Genomic DNA, 26,316 nt, shown 5'->3' with positions numbered 1-26,316 from the left:
GTTTTTAGAAGATTCATCTTTATATTGAGTTTAAATCTACATTCTTGTAATTCTGCAAATTTCTCCCTTTTGAAAATGCCAGTGATCATTTTTTAAATAGGAAAAAAGAAAGTACCAGTGTAGTGCATATATTGAATGTTGTATTTGAAAGAATCTTTCTTGTATAAGCTCAAGCTTTTGTATGCCTGGTTTCCTAGGTGCAGGCATCATTTTAGCTCATGTTAACTTTAGCTATTCTCCCTTGATATTAAAGTGGAATAATGCTATTGATGACTTCAGGATCTCAAGATGCAACAACTCTCTCTAGCCCCTGCCTTTGTTTTTGCGGGGTATGGAGTGGGGAAACAATGAACCATGATGACTCTTTTTGCTCTCTTGTTATACCTCAGTTCTGAACTGTTCTTTCTGTGGAGCAAACTTCCCATCCCTCACTCTTCCTTCCATATTATTGTTGCCCTTCCCATACCTGGGATCCCTTTCTAGCTGAGCAGAATTTATTCTACCTACACATCTTCTTTTAAAATATATAAATATCAGATGTTTTATTTAAAAGATCATTGGAGGGCACCTACGGGATTCAGTGGATTGAGAGCCAGGTTCAAAGATGGGAGGTCCTGGGTTCAAATCAGACCCCAGACATTTCCTCGCTGTATAACCCTAGCCAAGTTACTTAACCCCCATTGTCTAGCCCTTACCACTCTTCTGCCTTAGAAACAATACACAGCATCGATTCTAAAATGTAAGATAAAGGTTTTAAAAAAAGATTATTAATCTGGCTTTCAGGCATTTCCTTGCTATGTAACCCTGGGCAAGTCCTCCATTGCCAAGCCCTTATTGTTCTTCTGCCTTTGAACCCCACAGAATTGATTCAAAGGCAGAAGGTAAGGGTTATAAAAAAAAAAACAACAAACAAACTAAAATTTGAATATCAATAGATACACTTAAACTTATTTAGTAGCTATTTATCTTTAAATGAATAAATTCCAACATATGTTATAACAATTTTTTGTTACTTCCTCTAATTCCTCATCAGGATTCCATTTATTGATATTCATTTTACTTCTTATATAATCATAACTAGCATGTCCTGTATCCATGTAATTTTTCTTTTTACTCTGTATTATTTGATAAATATCTTGCTATTGTTCTTTGTATTCTTCATTGTTGCATTATAGAAAATTGACTTAAAGTATTAATTGACAATAATTTACTACAAATTATTTAACTATTTTCCTATAACAGGATTGTTTTGATGGATTTTATTCTTGCATGTATACTTTATGATGCTCCAAATATCTTTGAATTAATCCTTTTAATACTTTCAGAATATATTCCCCCCAATGTAGTTATTTGCTCAATATTATGTAATGCCAGACTGTTCTCCAAAAATATTTTAGGACTTTGTAATTTCATCTGCAAGGAATGAGCATACAAATTCCTGATCAAACTTATCAGTGTTGAATTTTTATTATTTCTTACATATTTCATGAGCTTGAGATGTTACCTTAAAGTTATGTTAATTTATATCTTTCTTAGTAGTAGTAAACAAGCATTTTCAAATTATTATTAAGAATTTGAAGAATTTGTTTTGGTTGATTATACTTGTTTGAAAGAGAAGTTTTGTTTTTATTACTGTCTAAATTAGGGAGGCTAGGTAAGAGAAAGAATGCAGATCTCAAGAGAATGTGATGTGGCTGGTAGAAGGAAGAATGATGGAAGGAAGGGAAAAGGAAGGTAGGGAAGTAAGAGGAAGTTAGGGTAGCTCCCAGCCCTGGTATGAGGAAATTGACTCGAGCCCTTTAGAGGGTAGGCTAGGATCTTTATGTAGAAAAGTCAGGCTAGTCTCTGGGGTTATTTAACTGAGTTTTATTTAGATTAGAAAAAGTTATGTAAGAGAAAGGTTAGGAGTAGATCTCCAATGGGTTCTCTAGAAAAAACTGCTCTGGGGGAAAAAGGCACCAAAAGCACCAGTACCTCTCTCTTTTATACTTTCTCAGACACCTCCCACAGAGGAAGTTGGAGGTGTCTGAGGAAGTTGTGGTAGGGAGTCCTAGGAGTTGTAGTCTCCCAGGACTTAGAACATTTTAAACTACACAATAAATAATATTTCACTTAAAATATTTGTATTCATTTTCAAAAAATTGTTTCTATCTTTTATTATTAGGAGAGAAATTTTTCTGTGTTTTTAAATAATTCCTTATGAATATATTTTGGATATCAAGATATTATCTGCCACAAATACAATCAATACATTTCCCATTTCACTGTTTTCTCCTTTTTAAATTTATTTCAAAATTGTTTTTATTCTCATATTAGAAAGAGCATCTACTTTGTAATTAATTTCTTATTGAATTATTGATAATTGTCCCTACCTAATGAAGATAAATGTTTTGTTCTACTTCCTGCCATCATTTTGTAGTTAAATATCTTTATTTTCTTTTTAAAATATGTTATTTTAAAATATTTATTCACTTGAATGTCTCACAATTAATTTTCACAACAAAAGAATACAAATTCTAAAACAAGTTTTATAATTTCATTTATAAATTATTTAAATTCTGAGTATGGTTACTGGAGTTTCCAAGGATTTGAGAGCTGAAAGTACTTAGAGGTCACCTAGTCCAACTCCATTTTAAATATAAGGAAACTGAGACCCAGAAAGAAGAACTGACTTGTTGAAAAAAAACTAAAATTGTAGATCTTACATTTAAACTTGAGTCTTCTGAGTCTAAATCAAGGGTTCTTTCCATTACAAAATAAGGGATGACTATATTTCCATTTAGTTAACTTCTCACTTCCTTTCCTTGTAGATATATCAAATGTATGGAACCAGAAAACCAATCATATACATCAGAATTTCTTCTCCTCCGTATTTCTGAGAAGGAAGAGCAGCAGATGCCCCTCTTTGGGCTCTTCCTGGTCATGTACTTGGTCACTGTGTTTGGGAATGTTCTCATCATGCTGGCCATTGCTTCAGACTCCCACCTTCACACTCCAATGTACTTCTTTCTCTCAAATCTGTCCCTGGTGGATCTCTGTCTAGTTACTACCTTGGTCCCCAAGATGCTGGTGAACATGCTAACATACAATAATGCCATTTCATATGCTGGATGCTTTGCTCAGATGTACTTCTTCCTCTCTTTTATTTGTTTAGACAATTTACTCCTTACTGTGATGGCCTATGACCGCTTTGTGGCCATCTGTCACCCTCTACACTATGTCACTATAATGAGTCCACGGATTTGTAGTCTCCTGATTCTGATCTCATGGACCATAAGTATTCTAAACTCCATTTTCCAAATTCTAATGATGATGAGGCTGTCCTTCTGCACAGAACGTGAAATTTCCCACTTTTACTGTGATCTTAGTGAAGTTATGAAGATTTCTTGTTCTGATACCCTCATTAATACCATAGTAGTATATTGTGCAACTGGTCTCCTGGGTGTTCTGCCCCTCACAGGGATCCTTTTCTCTTATTCTCAGATCTGCTCCTCAATATTAAAAGTACCATCACGTGGGGGGAAATATAAAGCCTTTTCTACCTGTGGGTCTCACATCTGTGTTGTTTCATTATTCTATGGGACAGGTCTTGGAGTATATCTGAGTTCTGCAATTACCCACTCCTCTAGGAATATCTCAATTGCCTCAGTGATGTACTCTGTGGTAACCCCCATGCTGAACCCCTTCATTTATAGTCTGAGAAACAAAGATATAAAGGATGCCTTGAAGAGGATTATTAGTAGAACAGCATCCTCTTAGTGATTGGGCATCACCCTTGGAATATGGAATCAGTATCTGAAATCAAGATTCTAGCAGACTGGGGAGCAGCTGGGTGGCTCAGTGGATTGAGAACCAGGCCTAGAGATAGGAGATAATGGGTTTAAATCTAGCCTCAGATACTTCTCAGTTGTGTGACTCTGGGCAAGTCATTTAGCCCCCATTGCCTAGCCCTTAACACTCTTCTGCCTTGGAACCAATACACAGTATTGATTCTAAGATGGAAATTAAGCTTTTTTTTTTTTAAATAAAAAATAGTCTGGCAGACTGAAACCTTGGATTCAAAGTGTGAAGTCCAATGACTATCTTTGGTCCTACTTTAATGACTGTATGATCTTTTTGCTGTCACTTATAGAATTTTTCATGATATCTATTTCTAGACTTTCTTTAATGTTGCACTCTGATTTTTCATGACCTATTCTGTCACAAAACCCATTCTTTCTAAAGAAACACTAGATATAGAATTTGGAGAGACCTTTTTTCTAGTCTTTGGGTCATATTTTGTATACTTTGGATAAGTTACTTATTTTCTCTGAGCCTCAATCTTTTCATTTGTGTAAATGGTCATTATAGGAAGTCTTACCACAAGACTAATTCCTGTGTGTGAATCAAATGAAATGATTTAAGAAAAAGCATGCAAAAAGTTGTAAAGTCCTATAAAGTTTCAGAAAGAGAAAGGGAATGGAAAAGAGGGAGTTTTCATTTTGTTGCTATTCATGCTCCCTCCATGAGACACCTACTTTCCTATCCCTAGTTTCTTGTGTTGTTACTCCAGCCAAAAAAAAAAATTCAATACTATTTGCCAATTTTTAATCTTTAAATGGTTCCTTGGACAACAGTATATTCCTAAGCATATTTACAAATCTTCTCCAATATGGCTCAAATCCTACCAGAGCCTGTGTTTTGCTAATCAAATGTTCAATTATCCAGTGTAATCCTCTATCCTAATTAGACATTGGAACTATTTTTGTGAACACAAAAGGAGAAAGGATTTGATAGGATGTAGCATTGTCTAGTGGATTAAGTAATTTAGTTATCATTAAAAAGAAGTGAGTTCAAACTCTGTATCAGCTTATATGCTGTGGGACCTTGAGTAAGTTACCTTACACCTCCAAATCTCTGTAAAATAATAACAACAATAATAGCTAACATTATATAGTACTTTGAGGGTTGCAAAGCACTTTAGAAATATCTCATATATTCCTATACAGAGAATAACAGCATCTACCTAATAAGAGTATTATGAAGGCCAAATGAGATATTTGTAAAATGCTTTACAAACTTTAAAATACAACAATATCATTTAGTAGCCAAAATATTAATAATAATATTATTACTATTTGATTTTACTCCTTCACCTTAGAATCATGAAGTCATAGAATCTTGTTCTGTAATAGAAATTAGAAGTTCTCTAAGTCAACTTCCTACAAATGGAACAATCCTCTTTATATGTAAACTTCTAACTGTGCAGTTGTAGCAGGTATATAAGAATTTGAGTAAGATTGTGATTTACATCTGAACCCTACTATTTGCTAGTTTAGTGACCTTGGGCAAGTTGCTTAACCTCCCACTTCCATTTGCATCATCTGTAAAACTAGAAAGTTGGGCTGGATGATGCATAAGCTTTCTTCTAGCTCCAAATTCTTTCTACTTGTCCTCTTCCAATGATAAGAAACTCACTACCTCTTAACTCAGTCCAGACCACTATTGTTGGACATCTCTAACTGATATGTTCTCCATGAAAACTGACTACAAGAACTCTTAGCAAGAATTACAAAGGACTGAGGATTTTCCTTCCAGGAAGTATGGAGGATATGGAGAATTATGCAGAGAACCAAATAGTATACAATGTTTGTCTTTCTGCCAAAAACAAATAATTTCTATCTATGCTCAAAATATCGACAGCTCTGATTCATAGTAGAAACAGAAAAGAACTTCAAAGAATGCATCCCTCTCTTTGGGGATAACAGTGTTCTATAAAAATGAGGAGGAAACAAAGAGCTACAAAACTGTATATACCTTTAGGAACCAGCATATAAAACATATACAACTTCTAGTTCTGTATCCCAATGAGATAAAAGTAAAGGGGAAAGTACCAATTGTGAAACATATTCATGATAGCTCTTTTTGTGGTGGCAAGAATTGGAAATCAAGTGCATACTCATGAATTGGGGAATGGTTGAACAAGTTGTGTCATATGATTCTGATGCTATTGGAAATGATGAGCATTCTGCCTTCAAAGAAAGAACTAGAATCTGAATGAAGAATGAAACATGCCATATTCATTTTTTTATCTTTTGCATTTGAGAACTCTTCCACAAACTAATATGAAAAAATGTTCTACATAATTACACATATAAAATCTGTATCACATTGCTTGCCTTCTCAGGAAAGGGGAAAACAGAGAGGAAGGGAAGGAGGGAAAAAAGAATGGAAAAAATCTGGAACCCCAAACTTTTTAAATGAATGTTAAAAATTGTTTTTGCATGTAATAGGGGAAGAAATAAAATATTAAAAAATAAAATGTTATGCTGCAGTTATCGCATAAAAGAAATAATAAGCACAATAATTTCACAAAAACCTGGAAGACTTATATGAATTCATACAAGGTAAAGTGAGCAGAACCAGGAAAATTTGTGCATGGTAACAACAATATTGTAAGAATGATCAATTGCAAAAGACTTGGGTACTCAGATCAAAACAATGATCCAAGACAATTCCAAAGGGCCATGGACAATATGAAAATATGTTTTGCATGAATTCACATGCATAATTGCTATAATATTGCTTGCCTTCTCAGATGATGGGAAGAAACAAGAGTGAGGGAGAGTATATGGAACTCTTAAAGTGCTTAATGAATATTAAAAATTTTATGTATAACTGGGAAACAATTAAATAAATTAAAATACATTTTAAGAGACAAAACTTTTAAAATGAAAGGCCCAGCTTCAGTTCTCAAAAGAAAAACCGAAAGAGACAAGGAGATCTAGATTTATGTTAGTATGATAAATGGTAAAAAAAAATAGTACCATAAAGGAAAGAAATAAGCTAGTCAAACATTTGGAGATCAGTAATTGAAATGCATATTGTCCCAAGAAAAGGAAGCTAGGAAGAAACTGTTTCTCCCACAAGATATGGATCTAAGGGCACTGTTAAGTGAGGAGTCTTTCAGGAAGAATCAGGAGAAAAAGAGATAAAGAAGTATGCATAGTAATTCATTCAGGATATCAAGATATTAATTTCTCTAATGTCACAATAAAAATGGAGACATCTTCTTTCTCTGCAGAATAGATCTATCACATGAAGGTGAGACTCCCTAGATTTGCAAAAAATTGCCCATTTCTACACAGAACTGGAAATTCATTTTGGTACAAATCTAATTGCCTGAAGGAGGTAGCAAACTGTTGCTAAGAATGAGAAAGTTTTGGGTAAAAAATCAAAGATGTTAGAAGCACAAGTTATGTGTAATTACTGCTGCTGATGTTGAGCATAAATTTTGGAAGTGAAATGTAAATATTGGAGGGAGGTTAAGAGGATGATGTCTAAAGATAGAATTTTAATTTCTAGATGAAGTGAAAAATACGGAAATAAATAGGTCATGGCCATACACAGAAGGCACCTAGTAATAGTTGTGTTTACGTATGTGTGTTATTTATGTGAATACATTTATATTATGTATGCATATATGTATATTTATCTGTCTTTGTACATTTTTTCTCCCTTTATTTCTTGTATTTGTAGCTACAACACATTGAAAATGTTTTCTTTATACACAGTTGGATCTTAATAAATGTTTTTTTCCATTGATTTTATTTCATGTTATAAAAAATGCTTTTTCCTGAAGATTTACAAATCTAATCAAGTGGACTTTAAAGTGAAAAGGAAAAGTAGTGACAAAACTACCTATCCATGTTCATCAACTTAGATGCCATAAAGAACATCTGCAATGCAGGAAAAATACAAGCAGAAATCTCTAGAATTCCACAAGAATCCAAGTTTAACAATTACTGGAAATTGAAATTATTTTAGTTGGAAAGGAAAATCACATTCTCTCTCACTCCATGTGTCTGTCTCTCTCCCTTTGTCCCTGTCTCCATCCCCACCCTTTCTTTTTCTCTCTGTCTCTCTCCCCCTTCTCAATCTCTTTCTGTCTATCTCTGTCTGTCTATGTCTTTGTTTCTGTCTCCCTCTCTGTTTCTCTGTCTTTCTGTTTCTCACTCTCCCTCTCTCTCTTTTTCTCCCGCTCCTTTCTCTTTTCCTCCTCTCTCAATCTGTTTCTGTCTCTCTCTAACTCTCAATTTCTTTGAAGCAGAATCGCTCTCTCTTAACTCCTCCCTTCAAAAGAAAGAGTAGGAAAGAAAGAGAATTTATTGTTGTTTTACATTCATTTCAGTTGTGTCCAACTCTTCATGACTAGGTTTGAACTTTTCTTGGCAAAGATACTACTTGCTACTTCCTTTTCCAGCTGATTTTATAAATAAGGAAACTGAGGCAAGGAAGGTTAAATGATTAGCCTAGAGTCTCAGGAGTAGTAAGGGTTTAAGAACTGACCAGTTCTGACACTCTATCTACTGGACCACGTAGCTGCCCTTCTTTCTTTTTTCACATTGTTTGTATCCCCAGGATTTAACAGTGTCAGGCACACAGAGTAGGACTTCAAAAATGCTTATTAACAGATTGATTGATTCAATGGCTAGGTACACATTTACTTGGGCCTCTCTGCTTTAGGAGAGCTTAAAATCTTCTAATAAAAATATTCTCAATTTGCTTTAAACCTTCATCCCGGAAACTTCTTGGAGATTGTCCTAAAGCAAACCTAATTTCAGACATATATGCACAAACTGAACAATATCTTAAAGAAACCATTTTCTTTTGAAAGTAAACAATTGGGGGGCAGCTGGGTAGCTCAGTGGAGTGAGAGCCAGGCCTAGAGACAGGAGGTCCTAGGTTCAAATCTGGCCTCAGACACTTCCCAGCTGTGTGACCCTGGGCAAGTCACTTGACCCCCATTGCCTACCCTTACCAATCTTCCACCAAGGAACTAATACACAGAAGTGAAGGGTTTAAAAAAAAAAGGAAGTAAACAATCAAATATTGGGAGGTGGAGATTGTTCTCTCACTTGAGAGAACAGCAAGAGCAGAAAGGAAACAGTACTAGAATTGAGATTATCAGTCAATCATAGAATGGGTATAACTTCCTTCAAAATCTCTCATACTTCAGTTCCAGCTAAACATTATCTATTTGGATGCAGTTTTCTGCTGAGCTTTTACATCATGGCCAAGATGTTGTAGGCTATGACAGGAGACAGGTGGGAAGCCCTTCTCCTCACATCACCACAGCTACAGTCTACCTCTATTGTGGTGGCAATATGTTCCCAAAGACTCTTACAAGCACCTCTAAGTTTGTCTACACATTTTCTGCCATTTTCTGCATTTTTTTTTGCTGAAATGCAAGCTCATGCAAGACAGCTCTTGTTCCATTCCCCTTACAGACAAGAGGGGATAAGATTTCAGTTATCTCTAAGGCTCAAGTACCTAAGCACTCTGGTGACATTTCTCCTAAGGATCAGAAATTTTGAAATCCCTTGCAAAATCAAACTTCAGCACAAAACAGTCTGAAGTGGGCTGGCTTGTGTAAGCCCAGACCAAGACTCAGAGCTAACCCTTACTGAAACTCAAGGCAGACTAAGTTACAAGCCCCAGGGCAAAACAGTCCACAGTATGCCTAACCTGATCAAGCCCAGAGTGAGACCAAAAGCCCCCATCCAAGGCTGAGGTGAGACTTTGAGCTCCTACACAGGGAAGCTCACATTGCTCTGACCTCTGCAAGTCATCAGCAGTTTCAAGGGGTAATTGAATCAGCAGAGTTCTCAGCCTACAGGCCATCATGTCACATTGGAATGAAACTTGGCAGAAACCCAGAAATAGAGCTATGGGTAGCATCAAGGAAAAACTAAAATTTAAGAAAGTGCCTTCTCTACCTTGAGAACAGAGCGCAGCTTTAAGATGAAAGTGAAAGTCAATAAAAAGTCTATGATAATGAGTAAACATAAAAAAACAACACCTAACCATAGAAATGTTTTCAAGGAGACAAAGAAGACTGAGCACAGACCCAGAAGGGAACAATGAAAAGCAAAGCAAACACATACAAAGTTTCAAATAAAAACATGAATGGGTCTCAGAGTTCAAAAATTATTTCCAAGATCAATTAAGAGAGGCAGAGGAAAATGGGGAAGAGAAAGGAAACAAAATGCAAGAAGAAAATAACAGCAGAATTGGCCAAATAAAAAAGAGGTTCAAAACCACATAAGAAAATCATTCTTTAGAAATTAGAATTGGACAACTAGGCACTAATGACTTCTTAAGACATCAAAAGTCGGTAAAACAAAATTAAAAGAATGAAAAAAACAGAAGAAAATATGAAATAATTTCATTGAAAAAACTTGGAAAATAGATGTGGGGAAACAATTTAAGAATTGTTGGATTCTTGATTTTTTAAAATCCTGAATATCATAACACAAGAAATTATCAAAGAAAATTGTCCTGATATTCTTGAACAAGAGGGTAAAATAAAAATTGAAAGAATCTACAAAACACCTCTGGAAATAAATCCGCAAAGGAAAGCTCCCAGGAATATTATAGCTAGATTCAAGTGTCCCCAAACAAATACTGCAAGCAACTAGAAAGAAACAACTTAAACACCATGGAACTACAGGCAGGATTACATAGGATTTATCAATCTCCACATTAAAGGATCAGAAGAATTGGAATATGACATTTCAGAAAGCAAAAGATCTAGGTTTTAGCCTAGAATTGCCTATCCAACAAAACTGAGTATATTCTTTCAAGAGGGATGGTCATTTTATAAAATAGGTTTCCAAGCATTTCTGATGAATAGACTAGACCTAAAGAGGAAATTTAATATCCAAATACAAAAATCCAAAAGAAGCAGGTGATTAAGAAAGAGAAAGTTCAAGGGATTCAATAAGGTCAAGCTGTATGAATTCCTACATGGAAAGATGATATTTGTAATTCTTAAAAACAATTTTATCAGAATTAGAGCTATTAGAAAGAGTATAAAGAATAAGAGGGTATAGAAGTAAGCAGATTAGGATGGTATAAAAAAGGATTGCACTGAGAGGAAAGGGTAGGGAAAGATAGAATAGGGTAAATTATGTCATCTAAAGATGTGTGAAAAATTTTACAGTGAAGGAGAGGATGAAGGCAGTAATGGACAATGCTTAAACCTTTCTCTCAGTGACATATAGCATATAACCATGAAATAGCATATTCCATTGTTGGGCAGTTCTCATTATTAGGAAGTTTGCTGCCAGGGCTCCTTGTGTTCCCACAGGGAGCGGAAATGCTCCAGGAATGGAAAGACAATTGTATGATTTGCCTAATGAGGAGCCATGGGGATGAGTCTCTATTATTCTAGAAATCAAAAATATTCCCCTACTTGTCATTGCCCCTAGGGAAACCATCAGTTCCAGGACAAGAAGGAGTCTACTCGTGCCTCTCTGATACCTCACTCCCTGTCCCCAACGCCTTTTCTCTACCTGTTCTCCAAGGAAGAGCTGGTGTCTTCCTTCCTGACAACAATCTAGGACAGAAGTAATATCAGTCAAGCATTGCTTCTTGGTGATGCACTGTAAGTACTATGAGGGAAGGGGAGTCAATGTGAAAGAGGCAAAGGCAAGAGGTATGCCTTTCTTCCTCAGAAATCCAAGAAAATCATTACAAGCCAATAAAATTTAAATCTTAGTCTAATATTGTTGAGTCTAGAAGTACCAGTCTGATGCAGCATTAAGTCTAAAGGAAAGTCCAGAGTTCACTATGACCTCCAGTAGGGAGCATAGGGGAGTGCAGTGGGGAAAGTCCTAAATTCAAACAAGAAAACTCAGTTCAAGTCCCAAGCCTGCTACAGAGGACTATCTGTGAGATCTTGAGCAATTCAATTACCATCTCTATAATGACAGCATGAAACAAAATAGGCCTGCTCTATGTATTTCACAGATCTTTTGGAATTAAAATATGTGGTTGCAGAGGTATTTGGTAACTTTAAATTACTAAAAAGAGTAGCTGATATCATTATAATAGGAGAGACCAGATGTAGACAAGTGATCTTAAGTAAATTTATCAAGAAGAATCTTTGACTAGCAGCACGTAAAGAATTTCCCATTGTGGTACTTGGCAAAAACAGAAGACAGAAATCTGGATCATGGGAGGGCTTACCTAACAAGCATTCTGACTCTAAGGCTGAGAGACGTCCAACAAACTTAACTTTGCAATATCCAGAGAACTTCACTATCCAAAGGGCCAGAAATGAAATAAGTTAAAGAAGAATTCTATCCCTTATAAAAGTTGATGAGGAGGCTAAATCTAATTCCTTGTTATAAGCAAAGCGAAGACAAGAAAATAAGAAATTGAGGGAGGATTGGAATTCCTAAGTATACTGTCAAGGAGAAAGTAGTGAGAATGACTCAGGAATTGGCTATTATACAAGGGCTGGAGAAGGATTGGAAAATTCAATTGGACTACAAATGATAGTAGTGAGCAGGAATTCTCTGGGGCCCTGGACAAGAGAAGTCAAAATCATTTTTGTTACGAGTGTTACTGTTATATTTCATTATTTCATTGTGTTGCAACAAACAGAATCAGAAGACCTGAGTTTTAGTCCTAGCTTTATCATCAACTCATTCTGTGACTTTGGAAAAGTCATTTCCCTTCTTTCCAGATCTCAGTTTCAAACTTGTAAAATTTGTAGGTCAGACATTCTACGCTTTAAGGATGTATAGATTCTGTCATTGTGTATTCTAAGAATATTCCAATCCTTGGTAATTTATATGTATTTTAAATCCCTTCCAAAAGTAGATTTTTTTCCTTTTTTTTTTTTTTGGATGACCTGTGCTTTTACTAAATCCACTTGCCAAACTCTAGCAAATGATTTCCATATGCAAACATCAAGCTGACCACATTAGGTGAAACATCCAGGTAGACTCCTCATAAGAGCTGGAATGACTCTGATGGTTACTCTGCTCTCCATTGTAGAAGATAGTTCAGAGTTCAGCCACAAAACAATCTCTTTCTGGGTTCTTAAGAGGATGCTGATTCTTTAGAGGATTTTGGCAGTTTCCTGCCTTTGCCTCTCATCAAAGAAGCAGCATTTATTAAACACTTTCTGCCAGGCACAGTCACCTATATCTCTTTGGACATGTTACTTCTGGCATCAGTTTCTTCAGCTGTATATAGTACGAGATGACCTTTAAGATACTTTCTAAATCTAAATAATATATTATTAAAATAAATAAAACCCTCTCATCTTATAATCCTGTCTAGAAAGTTTATCCAGCTACAAGGCTAACATCAATGTCCCTGATTCCATGAAAACTAAAAATTGAGATCTAGAAAGAAAATCTAAGTTAAGGCTCAGAAAGGGGTCAAAGATTATAAAACATCAGCTTTGGAAGCAGAGTCTGAAGCTCCCAAAAACCCTCTCTAGGTGAATGGCATTCATCACACTGATGTCTCATAAAAAATGCAGACCTTGGCTGTCTGAAAAATCCTCATTTATCAAATAGTCACATCAGAGTAGAAACCTAACACTACAAGACATTACAATCCAAGTGAAGCAATAGCTTAGGAGAATCCATAGAATGAAAGACATAAAGAACTCCTGACTGCCTTCCCACCTTCCCAGCACTTCAGTACTGAAGGAAACCCAAAAGTCAGCAGTTTCCTAATGATACTCCCAAAGTAGCCAAACCTATACCAAATGGCAGAAGTTTACTGAGGTCAGAGACAACCTCTGAAGGCAGCTGAAGCTGTCATAAGGTTCCACAACAGTAGCCACTCTATTGCCACCATAAAGAAGGTTGCCTCCTCCTCAATTCTTCCATTGCAGGTTGCTGCACCTTTCCACAATGGGAGAATTCAGTGCTGTTCCTCAAAATAGAGCTGACAGCTCATAGTTCTTTGGATCACTACTAGTCCCTGACTTAACTCCTAAAACTGGAGCCTAGGAACAAAGAATGTCAGAGGTAACGAGTCATAGAAATCACCTAATGGAAACTAATGGAGAAACTGAAGCTAGAAGAGGAGAAATTACTTATCAATAATGTTACAGAGAGAAAATACTAGATATTAGAGACTTTTAACTCTAAAATCAGTTCCGTGTTCAGTCCATATCTAAAGTTCTGTATTCAGTTCTGGGAACACTAAGGTCTTTGGTATGCAGGAGAGTATCTAGACTGAAGCCAAACAGGGTGTTATCACTGCACCCTTTGGATCTATCTCACTCCTTTATTTTTTTATGATATGTTCACTTTCATTTTACATCTCTGGCAATCATCTCCTGTACTGCTCATCCCTCCTCCTACTCTTCCTTTTTCTCAAGATGAGAGAAAATCTTCTTTATATCATTCCTAACCCCTTTATTTTTTCAGACAAAAAAAGCCTAAGAGGTGAAGGCACTTGCTAGTTATAACACAGAGTAATATTTTACAAAATCAATGTCTTCAAGATACATGAATAAAATTGAGAATTTTCTAAGAACTTGGTTTGCCAGCTTTCTAAGTCTAGTTCTAAGCAAGTCATTTAAATTCTCAGTCTAATTTTTTTCATACCTAAAAAATGAGTCAAAATACTTGCCCTTCAAATTCCCATCTTGAGTGTTGTGGCAAAAATGCTTAATGAACTTTCAACCTCTATAAGAATGTGACTTTTACTCTTCAGATCCCAGATATGATTAATACTTTCTCCTAATGATGCAGATATTAAACCATCTATGCCCTAGAAGATGGTTTCATAAGATTCTGGTCCCTAAAAAATGCATCAACCACAGACCAGCCTCTGATGAATAACTTCTTTTAAGTTTTTTTCTACTGCATAGGAAGTGACAGAGATTAGTCTCTATTTTTCTGACTTTTGAGAACCTAAGATTATTTATTTGTAGTGATGAGACCTTGAAAGGATGAAAATTTAGTTAAGCAGTAGATGAATAATAAAAATTAAAATATGTATAATATAATATCAAAAATTCTTAATCATCTCTCATATATAAACAGGACAAGGTAGCATTTCTGTCTTTTAATAAAATATGTGTCTGTATTTAAGGAAAATGTATATGTGAGTTATTGGTTACAACCACATATGGCACCTTTTTCTTTGCCATACCCCAAAAATATTCGTTTCAAAAGATTCTAGAAATATGGATAGGGAAGCCATGTGCCAATTAAAGGAATCCAAGTAGTAAGCTAAGTCATAATCTTTGCCCTTGAGAAACTTATTTTTTTCTTCACAGGTCAGTTTTATTTAAATAAGAGCTTAAATATATTATATCACATTTAAACTATTTAATTTTTAAAAAATCAGTCTGTTGACTTCACATGGCATTGGGCAGTTGTTGCTATTAAGAAGCAAGCTCTGCAGTTACTACACTGACTGTTTCAATACATTAGTTCAATGTCAAAAGTTTAATTTAGGTAAAGTTGGCCTTGTGGTATGGGTTTCTCTCCACTTGTGCATTCCCCAGAAGCAGAACACTACTAGTAAAAGTTTAGTCAAGCACTGGACCTTGGTGTGATGTAAGAAAGAAAACGTCATGCCATTGCCCTAAAATGAAACTATTCCCTGAGTCAGTTGGTGCAAATCATCCTGGGGATGCCCGTTCTGCTAACAAAGGCTATCTTTATCTTGGTGGTTCAACTGGGTGTTGGTGACCTTATTCTTCTGAGCATCATTAAGGGTAGCTCAGAGAGTCATAGTTTTCTTAAATGGACAGGGGGCTCTGTGGAGAGAGCATCAAGGAGTCTCTGAAAAGATAGGGTATCAGATGCTGCTAGGACTTTGGACTTGACTGAAACAACAGATTATTTTAGTTTCCAACTGAGCACTGATAGGCTTTACTTTTGTTTAAATGAGGGACTGAAAGGCTAGGTGGCATTGCTCTTTTTGGTTTATTACATGAATGAGTCACATTAGTCCAAGTTAAATAGTGGATTCCAAATAGTTACATTAAACAAGCTGTGAGGCTTTTAAACTTGTGACAAGGGACAGAAGGGAAGTTTTCTACACATTGCAAGGAAATTCTCACAAGCTTCAGTGAGCCACGAGCACTTAAAACCCATGAACCTTCAGCTGGTGGTCCTTAGCCAACCCAGTCTCCAGGAGAAACTGGCATATGTTCTTGTGCTGGTCACCCTGTAGTTGAATTACTTCTCCATATTCTCAATACTCAATTACAGAATCATTGCAGGCAAATTTCTCCATCAATGACTTCTCTAGTTTCTTTTTATGACAATAATCAGCAATCCCTTGGACAGTAGTGAGCATCTTCCTCCTGTTTTTCTGTTGAATTATTATATAGATATAATCCTTAGTCCTAGCAGGAAGCAGGTTGTCAAGCTCACTTGCAACAGCATAGAGGTCCAAAGAGTGGAGGTTCTGGATAGTGGACATACAATAGGATAATCCCTTTGCCTTGGTGGAAATGGCCTGAGGAAGGCAGTTGAGGGAAAAGGCTGGGGGGGGGGGAGGGTCGGTCGGTAGGTGTGGTAGCACAGGGTGTTGGGTAGCTAGAGAGTTTGACAGCAAGGCTCAGTAACAAGGTGCTTGAGGAACTTATCAAGATATTAAATATAAGTATCTGAAGAGAATCACTCAAAAGAGGAATAAGACTTGTCTGACTTCAAAGAATAAGAAAACAAGTAAAAGATGATATAAAATATCAGAATTTGCTTAAATATAAATTAAAAATTTCTATACTTCTCCCAAGATGGTCTACTTCATGATATCACACATTCTCTATTTTCATCTAGAGGTCTGTTAACCAATTTTGCCAGGTTTCCTGTAAGGGGTTTCTAGTTTTGCAGGAAAACACACCTAGGTTGGTAGCAGGGTCTTGTCCCAAGAATAGGAGGTTCAAAACTCCATTCAAACTAAAAGTGTGAAAGAATTGTATTCAGAGAAGAGGTTTATGATGGTGAAATAGCCTAGTAGCTGAGGGAATACCATTGGAACTGCTTTTTGAGCTGCTATGGTCTTATATAAGGGAAGTTGATTCTCTGACCATGGTACTAAATTTACACCAAGTATATGATAAATTTCAAATTAACAAACTGTTCTTTCATTAAAATTGTTGCCATTTCAGTGAGATGATAGAAGAACCTATTAGGGCAGCTTTGAAGACCAACATTATGTCTAGAACCCCAAAGGGAAACCTTACTTTTTACTGGTTGTCATTTACCTAGCAGTTCCTTGGTGTGTTGAGGAATTTTCTCTAAAGTGGTAACTCTAGGAACCCTGAGAGAAAATATTCATTTTTGGTACCTGGCCTGTGGAGGATCTCTACTCATTCAGCTTTCGGGAGCTGGAACTTATCACCTTAATTTCCTGATGTGTGTCCAATGCTTTGTTCACTAATGAAAAGTACACATGCCCTGTTTTTTATGTTGGATCTGTTGATAGAAACCCTTCAATTTAGGCAATTACTATCTTTTATATCTTCTAGCAATATCTTTATGGTATCCTAGCCCAATTCCCCAAATTAACTGAAAGGGAAAATTTAGTGTTGCACCAGATTATGGAAAGCCTTCAATGTCATTCAAGGGAATATATCTTGAATTTGGTAGGAAATAGTAGACAGCATTGAAGGTTCTTGAATAGGAGAGAAACATTGTATTAAAGAGTCAAGTGAAAGCAAGATTGGGGTTGAGTATGGATTTCCAGTTATATTGAGGACTGTTAAGAAAAGACTGCCATGTACCCTCAGGCAATAGTGAGAGTTTCTTATATCTTAGATCATGACAATGGGAAGAAAGGTGTAGTAGATGCCAGATATGTATTGGATGTGAATTCAACAGGACTTGGCACCTGATTGGAAATAGGAAATAAAAGAGAAAAAATATTGAATGATAATACTAAGGTTTCAAATATATAATGACTAAACTAATGATGGTACCATGAACAAGTGATCATTTTATCTCTGCTGGAAAAAACTTCTGTGTTGGGAAACTCATTGACTCCTGAAGCATCCCATTTCATTTCTGTATGGATCTGATTTTTAAGAAATTCTTCTTTATATTGAACTTAAGTCTACATTCCTGCAATTCTGCAAATTAATCTTTCTACCTTTTGAAAATTCTAGTAATAATTTTTTTAAATAGGAAAGAAAGTACCAGTATAGTGCATATATTGAATGTTGCATTTGAAAGTATCTTTTTTGTATAACCTCGAGCTTTTGTATACTTGGTTTCCTGAGTGTAGGCATCATTTTAGACCATGTTAACTTTAGTTAATCTCCCTTGATCTTACACTGAAGTAAGGCTATTGCTGACTTAAGGATCTTGGACTCAACAACTCTCCAGCCCCTGCCTTTGTTTTGGGGGGATGGGGGTAGATTATGGAGGGAAAACAATGGATCACATTAACTCCTTTTATTCTCTTGATATCTCTCATTTCTGAACTGTTCTTTCTATAAAGCAAACTTCCCATCCCTCACTCTTCCTGCCATATTACTGTTGCCCCTCCAAAAATTGAGATCCCTTTACAGCTGAGCAGAATTTATTCTACCTGCACATATTCTCTTAAAAATATTTACCAAATATTTTATTTAAAAGATCATTGTTCTGGCCTCAGACACTTCATAGCTCTGTGAACCTTGGCAAGTCTTTTAACCCCCATTGCCTAGCACTTTCTGCTCTTCTGTTTTGGAACCAATACACATTATTGACTCCAAGACAGAAGGTAAGGGTTATAAAAGAATAATTGAATGTCAATAGATACATTTAAATTTATTTAGTACCTATTTACATTTAAATTAACAAATTACATTGTATAAAATATTATAATCTCTCCCTTTAATTCCTCATCAAGATTCCATTCATTGACATTCACTTTACTTTTTATATAATCATAACTAGTGTGTTCTCCATCCATTTAACTATTGTTTTCACTTTGTTATTTGATAAAGGTCTTGATGCAGTTCTTTGTATTCTCCATTGTTGCATTATAGCAAATTGACTTATAGGATTTCTTAACAATAATTTACCACAAATTATTTAATTATTATCCTATTATAGGATTGTTTCAATGTTTTTTATTCATGAATGTATGCCTACTGGTGCTCTAAAAATTATTGAATCAATAATTTCAATACATTCAGAGCATATTCTCCAAAATGTAATTATTGGATCAATATCATATAATGTGAGATTATTGTCCAAAAATATCTTAGAACTTTGCAATTGCATTTGCAAGGAATGAGTGATTACCTATTCTTACTCAAACATATCAGTGTTACATTTTAATTATTTCCTACATATTTCAGGAGTTTGAGGCAGTACCTCAAAGTTATGTTATTTTATATCTTTCTGATTATTAGTGAAATTGAGTGATGTCAAATGATTATTAGGAATTTGAAGAATTTGTTTTGCTTGACTATGTGTTTGTAAAAGAAGTTTTGTTTTTATTATTTTCTCAATTAGGTAGGTTAGGTGAGAGAGAGGAAATACAGATCACAAGACAAATAATATTAATTAAAATATTTGCATTCATTTTGAAAATTGTTCAAATATTTTGTTAAGAAAGAATTGCTTCTGTGATTTTTAAAAACAATTTTTGATGTCAGTTATTATCTACCACAACTATAATCAATATATTTCCCAATCAAAAGGGTTTTCTTTTTAAATTACTTTTATTTTATTTTCATGTGAGAAAGAACATCTATTTGGTTGTAAGTAACTCTTTACTGAATTATTGATCATCTCCCCTTCATAATTAGGATAAATATTTTGTTGTTTCTTCCATCATTTTGAAGTTTTGTAATTTTTATTTATAAATATTTTTAAAATATTTTTGATCTATAAATATTTATTTACTTCAATGTTTAATTCATAATATATTTTGAACTTATAGGAATTCCATTTCTAAAATTTTTATATACTTTCATTATAAATTACTTAGGTTCTAAATATGGTTAGGAGAGTTTCCAAGGATGCAAGAGCTGAAAGTACTTAGAGATCACATAGTCCAACTCCATTTTAAATATAAGGAAACTGAGACCCAGAAAGAGGAATTGACATCTAAAAAAAATAAAAGGCACAGATCTTGCCTTTAAACTTGAGTCTTCTAAGTCTAAATCTAGTGTTCTCTCCATTACAAAATAAGGGATGACTATATTTCCATTTTGCTAACTTCTCACTTCCTTTCCTTGTAGATATATCAGATATATGGAACCAGAAAACCAAACATATGTGTCGGGATTTCTCCTACTGGGAATTTCTGAGAAGGAAGAGCAGCAGATGCCCCTCTTTGGGCTCTTCCTGGTCATGTACTTGGTCACTGTGTTTGGGAATGTTCTCATCATGCTGGCCATTGGTTCAGACTCCCACCTCCACACTCCAATGTACTTCTTTCTCTCCAATTTGTCCCTGGTAGATCTCTGTCTAGTTACTACCTTGGTCCCCAACATGCTGGTGAACATGCTAACACACAATAAGGCCATTTCATATGTTGGATGCTTTGCTCAGATGTACTTCTTTATGATTTTTGCTTGTTCAGACAATTTACTCCTTACTGTGATGGCCTATGACCGCTTTGTAGCCATCTGTCACCCTCTACACTATGTCACTCTGATGAGTCCACGGATTTGTAGTCTCTTGATTCTGATCTCATGGACCATAAGTATTCTAAACTCCATTTTCCAAATTCTAATGATGATGAGGCTGTCCTTCTGCACAGAACGTGAAATTTCCCACTTTTTCTGTGATCTTAGTGAAGTTATGAAGGTTTCTTGTTCTGACACCCTCATTAATACGATAGTAATATATTTTGCAACTGGTCTCCTGGGTATTTTGCCCCTCACAGGGATCCTTTTCTCTTATTCTCAGATCTGCTCCTCAATATTAAAAGTACCATCACCTGGGGGGAAATATAAAGCCTTTTCTACCTGTGGGTCTCACCTCTCTGTTGTTTCATTATTCTATGGGACAGGTCTTGGAGTATATCTGAGTTCTGCAACTACCCATTCCTCCAGGAGTATCTCAATTGCCTCAGTGATGTATTCTGTGGTAACCCCCATGCTGAACCCCTTCATTTATAGCCTGAGAAACAAGGATATAAAGGATGCCCTGAAGAGGATCATTAGCAGAACAGCATCCTCTTAGTGATTGGGCATCACCCTGGGAATATGGAATCAGTATATGAAATCAAGATTCTAGCAGACTGGGGAGCAGCTAGGTGGCTCAGTGGATTGAGAACCAGGCCTAGAGATAGGAGATAATGGGTTTAAATCTAGCCTCAGATACTTCTCAGTTGTGTGACTCTGGACAAGTCATTTAGCCCTCATTGTCTAGCCCTTAACACTCTTCTGCCTTGGAACCAAAACACAGTATTGATTCTAAGATGGAGATTAAGGTTTTTTTTAAATAAAAAATAGTCTGGCAGACTGAAACCTTGGATTCAAAGTGTGAAGCCCATTGATTATCTATGGTCCCACTTTAATGACTGTATGATCTTTTTGCTGTCACACATATAATTTTTCATAGTATCTATTTCTGGACTTTCTTTGATGTTGCACTCTGATTCTTCATGACCTATTCTGTCATAACACCCATTCTTCCTAAAGAAACAATAGATATAGAGTTTGGAGAGACCTTTTTTCTAGTCTTTGGGTCATACTTTGTGTATTCTGTACAAGTCACTTAATTCCTCTGAGCCTCAATCTTTTCATTTGTGTTAATGTCCATCATAGGAACTATCTCACCACTGTGAATCAAATGAAATGACCTAAGGAAAAGCATGCAAAAAGTTGTAAAGTCCTATAAAATTTCAGAAAGAAAAAGGAAACAGAGAGGAAAGAGTTGTGATTTTGTGGCTCTTCATTCTCTATACATCAGCTCAGATGCCTAATTTCCTATGCTTAGTTTCTTGTGTTGTTACTCTGGCCAAAAAAAAATTCAAAAACTATTTGCCAATTTTTATCTTTAAATGTTCCTTGGACAACAGTATATCCCTGAACATATTTTCAAATCCTCTCCAATGTGGCTCAAAACTTACCAAACCCTGTATTTTGCTAGTCAAGTCTTCAAGAATCCAGTATAATCATCTATTACTATAAAACATTGGAACTATTATTGTGAACATATTAGGCATAAAGATTTGGTAGGATATAGCCTTGTCTAGTGGATTAAGTAATAGACTTATTAAAAAGAAGTGAGTTCAAACTTGGTATCAGACCTTGATATCCTGTGGGACCTTGAGTAAATTTCCTTACACCTCCCAGTTTGTGTAAAATAATAATAACAGTAATAGCAAACATTTATATAGTACCTTAGGAGTTGCAAAGTACTTTAGAAACTTTATCTCATACCATACCATAGAGATAATAATAGCATCTACCTAATAGGAGTGCTATGAGGGTTAAATGAGATATTTGTAGAATGCTTTGCAAACCTTAAACTACTACAACAATGTAATATATTATTATTAGTAGTACTGCTAATATTATTATTTGATATTTCTCCTTCACTTTAGAATCGTGAAGTCATAGAATCTTAGTTATATAATAGAAATTAGAAGTCCTCTAAGTCAGCCTCCTACAAATGAAAGAATTCTCTTTGTGATATGTAAACGTCTAACTGTGCAGTTGTGGCGGGTATATAAGAGTTTGAGTAAGATTGTGATTTACATCTGAACCCTACTATATACTAGTTTAGTGATCTTGGGCAAATTGCTTGATTCCCACTTCCATTTTCATTATCTGTAAAACCGGAAAGTTGGGCTGGGTGATCCACAAGCTTTCTTCTAGCTCTAAATTCTTTCTACTTGTCCTCTTCCAGTGATAAGAAACTCACTACCTCTTGGCCTGGCCTAAAGAGCATTGGATTGGATGTCAATTGTGGAAACTGAGTCCCAGTAAGTCTATAGCTGTTCTCAGGTCTCACAAGTTACTTATAGGATTAGAAGCAAAACTCAAATGTCTTAACTCCCAGTTTCAAGCTCTTTTTGCTATGCCTGTCCCATTCCTTCCTGGTACCTTCTTATATGTTGTAAAAGAAAGGTAAGGAAGGAGAGATGATTAGATTTCTACAGGAACTAGGAGGAGAAGTAAATTTCCTTACACCTCCCAGTCTGTGTAAAATAATAATAACAATAATAGCAAATGAACTTCATCATATAGTATCTGCTTGTAACCACTTATCCTGGTATATAAAAAATTCAATAGTTCTTCTATACTTTGTAACTTTTTAAGCACAACCTTATTGTGAGATAAAAGTAACTACTTCCAAAGTCATCCATAGGAAAATTATTAGCAGTAGCAATGGGCAACCTGAGATGATATCTGAGAAATAACTTCTATTGAGGGAGGGGCCCTCTGTATACAGTAAGAGTTCCATTGACCACAGAGAGAAGAAATAGTATTCATTGTGTTACTATTATTAACTCCCCACATGATCTTGAAAAAGTCATTTCCATCCCTCATTATTCGCTTTTAATTTCCTTCTCAGTAAAATAGGAAGAGTAAACCCTCCATAAGAATAATCTTTATATGGGTCTTCTGAGAATCATATGAGATGGAGAATCTACTGATTTGTAATAATAATAATAGCATTTACATAATGCCTGCTATGTGACAGGCACTATGCTAAGCACTTTACAAATATCACCTCATTTGATTTTCACAACAACCCTGGGAGATAGGTGGCTATTATTATCTTAATTTTACAGATGAGGAAATTGAGACAGATAGAGGCTAAATTGCTTCCCCAGCCACACACCGAATAAGTATATCAGGCTGGGTTTGAACTCAGGACTTTCTAACTCCACAGACCCAGAACTCTATCCAATGAGCCACCTAACTGACTATACAAGTTAGGCTAAATAATAGACTCTATATAGGAATGGATTTTTTTTTTATTTATTTCTACTCTAACTGCCAGAAGAACTTCCATTTCAGGAAATTCCCCCTTGAAAGCAGAGGAAACTTTTATGTTAAGTATATCAATGATGATAATGATGATAATTTCATTATCAAATAAATATATATTTGTTTATATAAATTTTAAGATTTTTATGGTTTTTAAGATTTATGTAAAACATGTGAATAAATGTTTATTTGCACAAATAAATTTGTTTCAGGTTTGCAAAGCACTTAGTAAAGAAAATCTTTTTAAATATGCATAGCAACTCTATATGATAGGTACTATTATTATTCTTATTTTAAAGATGCAAGAACCTGAGGCAGACAGAGGGTAACTAAATCTAGTGTCTGAGACAGGTCAAATTTGAACTCAGGAATTCCTGACTCCAGGTTCAGCAAGTATAGTTTAATGTAATCTTTTCTCCTGCAAGTGGAGTTAATAGATTTCTTTGAACTTCATCATATAGTATCTGCTTGTAACCACTTACCTGGTATATAAAAAATTCAAAAGTTCCTTATTGTAAGATAAAAGTAACTATTTCCAAAATCATCCATAGGAAAATTATTAGCAGTAGCAATGGGCAACCTGAGATGATATCTGAGAAATAATTTCCATGACACTAGAAAATTTGAAGCAAACGGGTGATCTTTAGTATCCTAAGCATTAGAGTTCTCAGAAAACATGTGAATATCTGAAGAAGTGAGTCTGTGCATACTTAAGTAAGCCTGCCCTATCATGCCAAAAGGATCAAGCATGAGTCACCAAACCTGAGCCACCTGCTCATGTGAACTTCAGAAAGCCTCTCTGAATGAACCTAGGTGGTTGAGCTCAACTGCTCCTACCTAGATCATTGTAAGATTGTCTGTGTAACACCCCCTCTGGGGTTAGCTTTTTCAACTTGGAACTTGAAGGTTGAGTTCCCAAGGGATGATTACATCAAGTTCAACTCTAAAATGGTAGCTTATGAATCTCCCACCAGCCTCCTTATCTGTCAAAGGCAATCAATAAACACAATTAGCTCAAAGCAGAGGCATTTACTGAGGTAGGATAGTGAGTGCCCCATAAACCTGGGGCACTCTTTCTCACAAATATACACTGTGTCCATGGGAGAAATGTGCATACAGTGTCCCTTGCTATATCATGGTTCACTTATTGGGGCTTCACTGTATTGTGCATGCTTAAAAAATACATATCTAATTCTATATTGTAGAGTTTTTGCTATATCAACCAGATCTGTGTTCTGTATCCTGGGAGTTGATTGGCTATTTATGAATATGGTGAGAGAAAGGAATTTTACCTCCCTTTGTTTTAATTTAAATCAATCAGGGACTTGGAATTCTCCTTCCTTTTAATGTAATCAATCAGTGACCTTTAATGTAATGAGTCAGAAACTTGAAAATCCTTCAGCATTGATTGCAAGTACAGACATACCCTCAGAGAAAGGAAGTTGAAACCAACAAGACAGGAAATTGATCCCACAAGCACTGTCCCCCTGGGCAATGACAGTCAAATTAAGGAACTATGATTGGTTCCTGAGATGATGTTGGAGAACTGCGGGTGGAGAGAAATGTTTATAAGGTGAGACCCAGCACAAAGTGGGACATTCTGATTTGCATTTGATCTCTGAGATTTGAACTCTGGAGCTAGTGGCTCTTGCTGAAAGGATATTGGGATTCCCATTTGGATCCTGATGGAGACTCAGATTCCTTCCTGCGTTGGTGACTTAGGCTAAGGGGTCTCAGATTCAGATTTAGGTTCTGGACACTCTTGCCAAAGGTATTCTCCTGCTGTTCTGACAGTTTGGACCCTTGTGGGGGAGGAGGGGTTGTGAACTGGATCTCATTGGATTGGCACTTATGGTGGTAGGCTAGGCAACCCTCTACCTCCTTCCTACATTTCCCTCTCTTTACTATTTCTATTTTGCTGTAATAATACTACTAAAGCTACTAATAGCCTCATAATTTAATTTTAATTTAATTGTAATTATTACAATTTGGCAACCATAATTTTTTTAACTTTTACAGTGGGAAAGGCTAATAAGAGTGTGCAAAAGGTTTATAGGGGAGTGGAAAGAGTTTTAAAAGCCTTAAAATATATATTAATAATAAAATAAAAGTAACTCCAGTACTTTGTGGATTTTCACCTATCAAGGGAGTCTCTGAAAGGTAACTCCCACAATAGGTAAAAGATCCCTGTATGTGTAGTATTAAATACTGGTGGTGAGGAACATGCATAGAGAACACATGTGGCCAAAGCAAGTAAGCTTTTCATAGGGTCCTTACATTACTTCCTGTTGAGTGAAGCTTCTATGAAAGACAAGTTGTTCCATTTCAAAATAGGACTTTCTCTTTAAGAGATGTTGGCATCTCTGTTGGTCTCTCTAGTCTGGCATAATCTTCCTCCCTATTAGGGTTCCATTTTGGGTCCTCACGTGGCCAATGAATTGCTATCCTTTCTTGGGCCTGATTAACAAGACACATGATTTCATTTTTCTCTCTTTCTGTCAAAAAGGTTTGTAACAAATTTTCAATGTCAACCCATCAATAATAGCAGAGAGATGAGAGGTAGGGGCAGGGAGAGGGATGGATTGGGCAGGGGGGTGGGGCTGGGACAGAGG

The 26,316-nt window shown here is 35.7% G+C and overlaps 2 protein-coding genes and 1 pseudogene across 2 annotated transcripts; 2 read left to right on the top strand and 1 right to left on the bottom strand.

Annotated features, from left to right (window-relative positions):
- Positions 1-2,823: 2,823 nt before the first annotated feature.
- LOC123232169 (olfactory receptor 7C1-like) lies at positions 2,824-3,759 on the top strand. Its single transcript, XM_044658539.1, has one exon. It carries the CDS (start codon positions 2,824-2,826, stop codon positions 3,757-3,759), a length of 936 nt encoding a protein of 311 aa, XP_044514474.1.
- A 12,135-nt stretch (positions 3,760-15,894) lies between these two features.
- LOC123232168 lies at positions 15,895-16,236 on the bottom strand (annotated as a pseudogene).
- Positions 16,237-20,006: 3,770 nt separating this feature from the next.
- LOC123232167 (olfactory receptor 7C1-like) lies at positions 20,007-20,942 on the top strand. The gene has a single exon (XM_044658538.1). The coding sequence runs from the start codon at positions 20,007-20,009 to the stop codon at positions 20,940-20,942; it is 936 nt and encodes a 311-aa protein (XP_044514473.1).
- Positions 20,943-26,316: the final 5,374 nt, after the last annotated feature.

Source organism: Gracilinanus agilis, chromosome 1, assembly GCF_016433145.1.
Source record: "Gracilinanus agilis isolate LMUSP501 chromosome 1, AgileGrace, whole genome shotgun sequence".
Classification (NCBI taxonomy): domain Eukaryota; kingdom Metazoa; phylum Chordata; class Mammalia; order Didelphimorphia; family Didelphidae; genus Gracilinanus; species Gracilinanus agilis.
Note: the sequence above shows the minus strand (reverse complement) of the source record. Positions and strands in the feature narration are given on the sequence as shown.

What these genes read in the sequence shown, in the direction of transcription:
- LOC123232169 (XM_044658539.1), top strand. Translation starts at nt 2,824, where the DNA reads ATGGAACCAGAAAACCAATCATATACATCAGAATTTCTTCTCCTCCGT.
- LOC123232167 (XM_044658538.1), top strand. Translation starts at nt 20,007, where the DNA reads ATGGAACCAGAAAACCAAACATATGTGTCGGGATTTCTCCTACTGGGA.